The 11,002-nt window shown below is 47.2% G+C and overlaps 1 protein-coding gene and 1 long non-coding RNA gene across 5 annotated transcripts in view; one reads left to right on the forward strand and one right to left on the reverse strand.

Annotated features, from left to right (window-relative positions):
- Positions 1 to 1,017, forward strand: part of LOC105299167 — a 15,530-nt gene extending 14,513 nt beyond the window's left edge. Inside the window, exon 4 of the long non-coding RNA XR_896505.2 lies at positions 932 to 1,017. This is a non-coding gene — a long non-coding RNA (uncharacterized LOC105299167). The remainder of the gene's footprint in view (positions 1 to 931) is intronic.
- PDE5A (phosphodiesterase 5A) overlaps positions 902 to 11,002 on the reverse strand; it is a 111,596-nt gene continuing 101,495 nt past the window's right edge. For all 4 annotated transcript variants that reach the window (XM_023536972.1, XM_023536971.1, XM_011370772.2 and 1 more), the window contains exons 19-21: positions 8,065 to 8,139; positions 6,904 to 6,987; positions 902 to 5,068 (exon numbers count right to left, since the gene is read on the reverse strand). In XM_023536972.1, the coding sequence (XP_023392740.1) occupies positions 4,931 to 5,068; positions 6,904 to 6,987; positions 8,065 to 8,139 (297 nt within the window). In that variant the 3' untranslated portion in view covers positions 902 to 4,930. The remainder of the gene's footprint in view (positions 5,069 to 6,903; positions 6,988 to 8,064; positions 8,140 to 11,002) is intronic.

The following is an 11,002-nucleotide window of genomic DNA, read 5'->3' on the forward strand; positions in this document are numbered from 1 at the left end:
ATTTTTTATTCCTCGTACCCAGTAAGGGAAGATTACTTTAAACACAGGTGAAGCTGTGGTGCCCTCTAGTGGTCAGAAAACCTAGAATACAGTTTTACGAGAGCTTCCGTGCATGTTTGCCTTTAGCTTTGTGAGTCAGGCACAGCCTGGAGGTTCACAAGAGGAGGGCTCGTCTGGTGGCAGAAGCACACCATGGACGAGAGACTGTGCATCGCCTTAGAGCTGCACGCCCCTAGATGCACACCAAGGCACAGGGGGCCCGGGGCTCTGTGAGGGCGCAGTGCTGGCCGTCACAGTGGAGCTCAAGGGCTTTAGCTGGAAGCCAGAACACACCCGTCTGATCCACCGAGAGTGGATTTAGGACCTTTTACAATTAAAATTTAAAAAGAGAGCTAAGTGGAATAAACAGTAGCTTTGAAACTAGACACTCAGATCCGGTTGCTGCCATTTGGCCAGAATTTGACCCCTAAGGTCAGCTCTCATGCGACACAGGGGCAGTCAGAACTGCCGTCCATAGTGGTTGGGATCTTGCAGTGAGGTGTGTGGAAAGGCTGCCCTTGAGTGGGTCGCGAAGGGTGTTGACAGAGAACACTGTTGCTGGAGGAGGCTAGGCCGAGGGAGGGTCATTAACCTCGTCATTGTCAGCTAGGACCACAGGTCAGCTCGATTCAGCTCGCCAGCTGTTGGCCTGTTCCCCCTGCTTAATCCCCTAATAACCCCCCTTAAAACCAGGCCCTGTAACCCCCCCTTAAAATCCAAACTCCCTAATAAGCCCCCTTAAAATCCAAACCCCTAATAACCCCCCCTTAAAATTCAAATCCCCTAACCTCCCCTAAAATCCAAACCCTTTAATAACCCCTTCAAAGTTCCAAGCCCCTAATAATCACACCATACTCACATCTACTCACTCATTGTTTTTATTTTCACAAAGCATGGCAAAAGGAGGAAACCACGGCGTCAAAGCATTTGCACCGCGGACCACCTTCCCGACGCCGCTCGGCTTCGTAGGGACCGTGCAGGTGAGCGTTCCTTTAAAGCGATTTTGTCTCTGAAATGCTTCTCAGGGTGGGGGACAGGAGAGACAAGGAAGCAACGTTCACAATTATTTAAAACGACGTAAAAGCTAAACATAATATACATAGTAACTCCTTTATCCTAGTACAAAAATAGTGCCAGAAACTATATATTTGTTCAAATATATTGAAAAGGTATAAGAATACAAATAGGTATTAACAGTGGCTAGTGATGATTCGTAGGTTTCCTTTTCTTAAACTGTAATAGAAATTTCTATTTTCGACTATTTACATCATTTTCAGCAACATTCATTCAGACGTGTTTACACAGGCTTTTGAGAAGTGCACGGACAGGCGCAGCGAGCCTTCATCCTTCCTTCCTCGCTCCCGTGATGGAGCAGGGGGAGAGTCCACAGCTGCATGGCGACAGTCTAGGAGCGCTGAGTGGAACGATACCACAGGTAGTGGAATGTGTACCCCCTCACGTCAGACGTCCCTTACGCCAGAGAGCCTTAAGCTCTCAGGTCTGAGTGAGTCATACTTGCGAGAACACAGGGCGGCCACTGAGATGTTCTTCCAAGTTCCAGGTCACGACGGCCCTCCGAGGACCGAAACACATGTTGCAGATGGAAACGGACGTGGCAGTGTGCCCCGTGTGTCCGCGGTAACCGGCAGGAGCGCGTAGGCCTCTCCCCCAGCACGGCCCGCGGGGGCTGTGAGTGCCTTGCGGTTGCCACACTGTCCCCATGGCTGAGCCCAGGGCCCGGCACGCGGCAGGGACTCAGCAGAGCGGGTTGACGCACGTCCCGGTCGTGAGCGCTGGTTCTGCCGCCTCGCTGTGGCTGCGGCCGCACAAGGACCGCGTGGCGGTCACACCCCTCGCACTAAGTTAGATTCGTACACACAGAACAGGCAGCCGTGCTCGTGATGGCGTGTAGGATTTTAGGGGTGCAGTCTGATGAAAAACACAGAAAAATGGAAAACCAGACGTCTGTGCTCTATGCTGAAAATAAAGGCACTTCACTGCGAGGCAAGAATGTGTCTGTGACCAGTTTCCTCCCAGAATCCAATATTTCCAGTACATTCTCATGCACTTTCTCTCCATACTGCTGTTGAAGGAAACCGTTCTTTGTAATTGAGAGCTTGGTGGTGATGACACCACCCCTGGGCTCTGCCCCGTGGGACAGGCGGCCCACAGAGCCCCAAGCCTCACTCGCTAGCCGTCTGCGTGAGAGGCCGGGTGAGTGCGCTGTTTTGCGTTTTCAGTCTTGGAAATGGCATGTGGGATTAGATCACCATGCTCTGTAGCCCCATGTCCCATTCTGACAGTGTTCCCGGGGCCCGTCAGGGCTGACATCGCAGCTGCCTTCTGTGACATTCTCCGTGAAGACAGGCTTCGCCCAAACTTACCCCTTTAACGACACTGCTTGTTCAGGCACACAGGTGCTAAGTGACCTGCACAAGTTCACACAGGTTGTGACTGGCAAAGGCCAGTCTTCTGAAAATACAAGGCTGAGCATTTTCACAGACATCTTTTCAACAACTTAATAAAACTGTGGGGCCTTTTTGGGCTGAAAATTGAAATGAAATTGTGTAATGTTACTCAGCTATAACAAAAACAAGATACTTTAGAATGAGAACAACTTCTTGCTAGTCATGAGTAATATAAATATAGGGTGAGGTAGGGGAGGACTATATATATATTTTTCCGACTTAAGATACTGGAAAAGAAATATTCACGTGAGGATGAAAACTTTGACTTGTGCCCGTGTACCAGATATTAATGTATGGAATGACTTTTCTAAAAATTAAAATTATTTGAGCCAACTAACCAGTTCTAAAGAAGAACTGTTCTTCTGTATGGACTAAGACATTCAATGATAAACAGGCATAGCACTGCCCAACTTCTTTTAATTTCTGAACTAGTAAAGTAAAATCAACCATTATCTAAAGGTAAACCAATTTCTAATCTACCTTTTTGACTGTTAAAGTGGCACACATAAAAATCCTGCATACATAGTCTAATGTCTTTAAAAATTTCAGTGACATCCATCAGAGGGGTCTAAACAAACTATTGAAGTATGTGACTACAGATTTTAGCATAACTGCTACATCACAATGTGTACGATAAAAAGATAAAGACAGTTACTCTTGAAACAATTTTCTATGCTAAGGAAATATGTATGCATGCACAGGCCTATACCAGTATGTAGATACATTATTTCAGTGACAGTCTGCAATTTACACACCAGTGCCACCAAGAGGTACCTTATAGATCTCATCTGTGTGACGTAAGATAAAAATAGAATAACACCCTGAAAATACAAGGATCATGACGGTAATCCATACAGCATTCAACAGTCGATAGCGTCCAGACCCTCCTTTACCACTACAAAGTCATGGCCATACAATTTGGTCCCCACCCCGCCCCTTTTTTTTACTTGACTGGTAAGAATAAAGCCACATTATGTCAAGATAAATATACACACTCAGTTTTAAAAACTTAATGAACATGTTGAATTTTAGGCAGTTTAGAGAAAAATGATGCAGATGGAAAACAAAGTTTTAGTGAAAAGTCTTTGCTCATGCTGCATACCATATCCCCAAGAGATTTCTATCCAAACTGGAGGCAGAAACTCGGACTTTTTGGAAGGGGGTTACCAAACAACACCTGTCTTCCTCAAGCCCAAACATCCCCGCCGACCTGGAGATGGCCTCCCCAGCCAGCCGCCTGGCTCACTGACCTCCTCCTCCAGTACCAGACAGAGCGGCACACTGCTTAAGTGGGCTCAAATTCTAAGAAAACGTTCATTTTCTAAACGTACTGAAAGCTACCAGAAGTAAACACCACCGTCTCCAAGCTCAGGGCCACGGTTAGAGTCCGTACCCAAACATCCAGGCTTCTGGCTGACCAGCCCTGTAAGCTGGAGTAGGGCAGGTGCTCGGCCACAGGCTCGGCACTGCCAAGTCGTCAGGCCTAAGGATTCTTCCCCTCCTGCCGTTTTGACCCCAACAGGAAGGGCGGCCTCTGCTGTTTATTAATTAAAACTTTCCTCTATACTTCATTTGACAAGAAAAAACATTCATTTTGTATCCTCTGATCTATGGTCATATTTCAGGTCAGTGCTGCAATTAGTACTTTTTTCTCGCCTTCCTGCTGAGAGTTTAACTGTTCACTTATAAACTATGGTTTGTAATATGAACGATGGGGAAGATATAGAAAAAAAGGAACCAACATTTAAAACACTCACTGCCTGTCCAGAGTGCCTCCCCACAGAACTGACAGGCATCTCACTTCGGGGTCATACTCATCCCTCAATAAAATCAGTGCAATCAGTTAAAGGACACCTTTCCTGTACAATACCGCCTCATAGTACTTTCCACTTGTTTCAGAGTTTTAAGTATTTTTGTTAAGCTAACACGTTGCTGACAGATACTCCCACTTCCCCCTTAAAATCCACTCAGCCCACAAGTTTCCTCTTCCTGTGAAGGTTTTAAATGTCACATCACATATTCAATTTGCTCCTAGCCTATTTTTGAGAAAGAAAAGATTCCAAACATTCTGGAAAGATTGGTCATTCCAAAACCACAAAACCAATTATTTAAAATCCCCAAGCAGAAAAACCAACCTGAGTGCAAGAATGCAGCTGCCAGCTCCAGTGCCCAGCTCCCCCGGCCACGGCCACGGCTGAGGGGCGGCACCCACCAGCTCAGCTCAGCTCAGCTCAGCGGCATAAACCCAATACACGAATGTGGAATGGTCCCCTCAAGACAATTCATGCTGTGCTCCCAAAAGCTGTGCAGAAGTTAAGGTACGGCAGTGGCAAGTCCACGCCAGACCTGTCCCGTGTCCCGTGTCCCGTGTCCCGTGTGGCGGACGGGCACACGCAGTACGCGCCGCGCCGCTCGGCGGGCCATCAGCTCCTCTTGGCCTGGCCGCTCTCCCCGTTGACCAGCGCCTCCTCCTGCTGCTCGGCCAGGGCCTGCCACTTCTGCCTGTTCTTCCTGCAGCCGTCCAGCAGAGGGAAGCAGTCCTCTGACACGCGCGCCAGGGCCTGCAGGAAGGAAGAGAGCGGACACTAGGTGGCAGCCGGGAAGCTGCCTGTCCCCAGGCCCACACGGAAGGGCCACCTCCCACACTCGGTGCAGGCCCGGGCGGGGCTTCCGCACGCTGGGATCACCGGTGAGCGTTCCTCTTTAGCTACGCGGACCAGAGCAAACAGGTTCCAAACCGACGTCCCTGTCCGTGGAGACAGACCGTGAGCTGTCCCGCCGCGTCCCCAGCTCTGCCGGTTCTCCCGGAGTGCACCTGAGCGTGGGCTGCCCCGTGGTCTTCCACAAAATGGTTTCATACAGAGGACTTACCTCGATTTTCATCCAAGATTCTAATAGTGACTAGCTCATAATGCTGTGTGGAATCAGTATTTACAATCCCAAGGTTATGCAGATGTCACTGCTGTGCCAACTACAGTGCTATGAATATTGATAAAAGAATGTTCATTGCAGATTCCTTTATGATCGAGAAACAATGATTTAAATACCCAACAGCAGGGTTATGTAATTTGTATTACTGTTTGCAGTCTTTAACATTGTAGAAACACACTGACCATAGATGTGCATTACGATGTCTTATGAATTGCAACAAGCCATTTTGTGACGGGAAAAAAATATGAAAACGTCACAGAGCACGTACACTGACACGTTTACAGCGGTTATCTCAGTGGTGGAATCGTAAAGGGTTTCATCTTTGTTTTCTCATAACGAATGAACACTTCTGTAATGAACAGCAGGAGAAACACATCAGTATACACAGAACTGAAAGGCGGGTTCCACGAGGTGACCCTTGCACACGTAGCAAATGCAGGGGTGATCTGCCGGGGTGGTGTGTTACTCCGACTGGATCTCCAGGCTGGGGGGGATCAAGAGAGACCCTGCTATCTTCAGCTGAGGCACTCGCCCCGTCGATGAGGAACGCATCTGCTGGGACCACAGAAGCCCAGGGATGCTGGGAACTGCTCTGAGCCACCTCCACAAAGGAGCCAACGGCAGAACGCCGAAGACGGGCCAGAGCAGGGCACCGCCGCTCCGCGCTGCCGGCCCTCCGCCCTGCCCTCTTCCTTCTCGCCTCCGGAGCCCCCGCTTCTTCGTCCGCTGCTTCTGGTGGCTGGAACGCTGGACTTGGGCAGGAACGGCCTCCAGGCGCGCCTGCTCGGCTGGGGTGGGTCCCCGCGCAAGGAAGGGGGGCCCCCACGCCGACTCCATTACTGAATCCGTGAGGTGTCTGCATTACAAGGCCCCGGGTCTCTTCTGGCCTCGACGTTCTGTGATCGCTCCTGGAAAGTGCTCTTTCCCCGGGTGAAACTTAGGAGTTTCCTGTTTAAACTTTTAAACACAGGGCGGCATCTACCCTCTGTGCTCGGGTCATAAACATCTAAACCCGTAAACTGATGGTTTAGGGAGACTATCTTTACCTAAAAAAATAAGAATCCCAGGCCAGCAGGTGTATGGGGACAGGGACTGGCAATACTCTTCCAGCCGCCTTTCAATTCTCATAAAACACTTGCTAATAGTAAAGCTACACTATGCAACGGGAAAGAGTTGCATAATGACTTTTCTCTACTTAGGCCAAAAACTTACACTCAAAAAGAAACTGCTAGCGCTGAGCACACAGTGGGCCCTCTGACTGCTAGAGCCTAGCACACAGTAGACACTCCACAGTTATACACGATGAATTCAAGGTTTTGTGAAATAGTGAAGATGAAATGTTCCTCATTCAATGCCAGCCACGTGTTCATCAGTGAAAGGAACGACATGTAAGCCTAGTGCGAGTCACCTCAGTCTCCTCCACGTTTTAATTCATAAGTGTTAAGTTTAGCTTTCATATAAATACCTCATACAGTTGCAAGCAGATGGCGTCTATGAAGCCGACTTGCATACTTGGGATTTTGTTCTTCTTCTCCCTGTTCATGAGATCCTGAAAACACAGAAACAGACGCACGGAGCTGCTCTGACTGAACGAGCACAATGCGTGTTTGCTCTAAAAACGACACGTGACTGGGCCAGCTGAGCACGGCCCGACCCACACCTCCCTATCCTTCCCTCCGCGAGCCTCCTACATTCCCGCCAGCACCAGGCTCAGGGAGGCCCCGATCCTCTGCCTTGTTCGTCCAGCTGTGATGCTCCCCACACCAGCCCCAAAACCGATTGCTGACCCATAGTCAGTCAACGACCTGAAGCTTCTTGCTCATGTGAAATCAAGCAGTGCCGTGTATTTGGAGAACACACGGGCGCTCAGCAGTCTGCTGATGGGGATCGAACACCCTCGGCTTTGTGGGAGGGCAGGAGGCCGCAGCTAACTACAGCTCAGCTCACACACAGCTTTTCGAGCGAGGACTGGGCAGCTGTCACTGCTGGTGGTGAGCAGTGACATGGACGGGACCTCCATGACGCAATGGGTCTGTCAGTGCTCATTTAAATGAAGCGAACTCTCCTTTGGCTGTGTCACCCTGCCACCCACATGACACGGACTCTCAGCTTCTGAAGAAGCCTGCCGTTCCGTCACAGAAGGCCGGGAAACAGAAAGACCAGCAGACGCCGGCTGTGCCCAGCTGAGGACGAAGGCGGGGTGGGGGGCTGGACAGAGGAGGGGTCTCCCCTAACCACGTCATTTAACATGGACGGGCTCAGCACATGTTGACCCGAATCGAAAAAAATGACTATGCTTCATTTTCAGGAAAAACTCATTCCAAAAGATAGAAAGGATTTAAGAAGAATCTTTCTCTTGTGTTTGAGATCCATGGGTAGTACACTGAAACCTTTAAAATCCGTGGGCCCTCAACACAGAGATTCTGAGGACTGATCCTAAATAGGGAATGACAACCGGCATGCACACGCTGACCTCGGTGCTGCTGGTTATCGTGAATGTCGCAAGCACTGCGTCATTTAAAAGGTAAAACGAAGATAAATTGTGTTCTTAAGGAAAATCTCGAAGCATAAAAAGTTTACAATGAAAGTATTTGAATAATTCCTACCGACAAGGTGTCATACTTACAGTAGGCTCTATGTTGAGTTCTTTTCTCTCTTTGTCTCCTTGGTCAAAAAATTCACTCGCTACAAGCTCTGCTATCTGAAGTAAATAATGGATGAAGTTTAGCAATTAAAAGCATATCACTCTGTAAAGGACACTCAGAATGAAGATAAGACAATCGACAATCTATAAAATCTGGAGCTTTCGACCACATCAGTAAAATTAGAATAAAGTCATAATGAGGAATAGAAATTCTATTTCATTTGCATTAAATACGTGCTTAATCACAAAGGCTAGAGTCTGTAATCTGTAACTACTCAGAAAAAAGCAACATGTTGTTTCAAGTTCAGCACTTAGCGGGAAAGAAGTAGTGTGTGTCTGGATGCAGGATGAAGTGTTCAGTGAGCGCCTGTTACATTAGGTGCCTGAAGAACGCAGTATCATATAGGTGTGTCTTCTGCAGTTGAGCTATGCCTTTAAATATTTTTTTTTAATCTATAGGATTCTCTTCTCTTTTTAAAAAATTTCCTTGTAATTTTTGTTGTTATTTATCCGGAAGTTTCCCACCAATTTTGCTGATTGCATTCCTCAGGACCACTTAGGGCCTCTCTGTGCCCTGTATTTCCATGCACTGGTAGTGAAACCTGGGGCTTGATTAGGTTGAGATTTGAATTTAATTAATTAATTAATTAATTTTTTTTGCCGTGACGACTTCATAGGCAGTGCTGTGTTCTAGCGAGGCTATGTAATGCCTGACTGCCTTTTGTCGTGATGTTAGCAACCATTAATGATCCTTGTCTAAATCTAGTTATTTAGAGGCTATGAAAAGGTGATATTCATTGAAATACAGTAAAGTTTTCCACAGCAATTATTTAGTTACCTCAAAATACAATCTATATTAAAAAAAAAAATGACATAATTGGTTTTAATTACCATTTAAAAAATAACTTGGTTCGCGACCAAAGCATCCACCAAAGATGACTAGAGAAGGTGTTGTTTTATTATTATTACTTAGAACTCTTGAATTTGAACATATCGAATGCACTTGAATCTCTGCGGATGCCCGAATTGCTCCATTTTGGCCAGCGGGAGCTTCCTCAGCGGGCCTCTCCGCTTTGCGTCCTGCTACTGGGTGTCTAGGCTCACGCCGCACAGGGCCCGCTGCAGAGCCCCGGGCGGCCATCCTCGGGCCCTCCACCCTTCAGAGTGAGACGTGGGCACTGGGTTTGTTCGTTAACAGGTTGGCCATCATCTTTAAGCCCTCCTGGGGGACGGAGCTGGACACAGCGTAGGGTCACATAGTACTTGCACTCCGCTTCGGGACTGCAGGGTTTCTGCGGGACTTACCCACTCAGGTCATTAGCTTTCCTCTCACCCCCCACAATCCTAATTCCCAGCAACACCAATACAGTTTCCTACTTGCTTTTCCCCACGTCGCCTGCGATGGTGATTAAATATCCACACGCCACCGCCACTAAAGGTTACTAAAAACAGTGGTAGGGGCTTTTTGGGGGTAATTCTTTTTGTTTTTAAGGTATATCCTACTAGAGATGCATATTGTTTCAATTCCACTTGGAATGAAACAGTCCTTCTCAGTGTGGATTTACAACCAAAATCAAATTTGTTTCATTTTACTTGCAAGGTTTTATGACATTTAAAATTCGATTTCGTGCTACAATTATAAAAACTATTCACGTGGTTCCAAAGTTAAGTCTACACCGCAGGTACACTCCAGCTTCTTACTCCTGTCCTGTTCCCTCGACCCTATCCCCTCCTCCCCTCTAAAGAAATTATTAAGGCTAACCCTTTTTTATGGTTAACCCTTCTGTTTTTTTTTCCCACTTAAAAATACAGCCTTGCAGTCACTCCATAGTGGTATACAGATAATCCTTACTTCTTTTTAGTCACATGGAACTCACTGTGTGAATGCATTTCAGCTCGCTCATTCAGTACCCTGCTGCTGAATATGTGGCTTACGTCCAGCCTTGCCTACCACAGACAGACTGTAAGGAAGAGCCGTGCGTAAGCATCTTTTTATACCCCTGCCGGTGTATCTTTGGGATGAGATTCCTAGAAGTGTAATGGTGAGTGTGTGTATTAATGTATCTCCAAAGGGCTACAGTGTTTGGCCTTTTTTGTTTTCCCACAGCTTCTCTGACGGAGTATGTTGCAAAACCTTTGGATTTTTCTGCCAGAGAACTGAGAAATTGCATATCAGTGTTTTTTTTTTTTTTTTTGAAGTAGAATTTACATACTATGAATTACATAGATCATAAGTATACAGTTCAGTGTGCTGACAGAGGGGTATAACCATGTGACACACACTCCATCCAAGACACAGCGTCCTCCCTCCTGATGTGCCCGTAAACCCCCAGCCAGCCCCTGCCCCTGCCCCTTCTTCCCTCCCTGCCTCCCTCCCTCCATCCATAATGTTCTCTCGCCACAGGTGAGTTCTGCCTGTTCTAGAGTGTCACATAAATGAAATCGCGGTGTGTGTCCTTCCGTGTCTGCGGCTTTTGCGCAGCAGTGTTGAGACTGACCCAGGAGTAGCGGTGGTCAGTTCCATTTTATTGGCGAGCCGGACCCCACTGTCCGGCCTGGATACTGCAGCGTGTTTGCCCATTCTCTCCTGACAGATGCCTGGTGGTCTCTCGTTTCTGACTCTTTGGAATAAGGCTGTTAAGAGATTCTGTACAAGTTTTGTGTGTGTGTCAGTGTAATTTAAATTGCAATTTTTCTTATGACTGAGGTTCTGAGAACCTCAAGTAAGAGCTATTCGCATTTCTTTTTCTATTAACTTTTTGTTCCCATCTTTGGCCCCTTTTTCTGTAGGGTTGTTAGCCTTTTTCTTCTTCATTTTTTAGAAGTTAATATTAGGGATATTAACTATCAGAAGTTGCAAATATTTTTACCAGTTTCTCACTGTCTTTTACTTAGCTTATAGCGTCTTTTGCCATGCAAG

This window comes from Pteropus vampyrus, unplaced genomic scaffold, assembly GCF_000151845.1.
Source record: "Pteropus vampyrus isolate Shadow unplaced genomic scaffold, Pvam_2.0 Scaffold174, whole genome shotgun sequence".
Classification (NCBI taxonomy): Eukaryota; Metazoa; Chordata; class Mammalia; order Chiroptera; family Pteropodidae; genus Pteropus; species Pteropus vampyrus.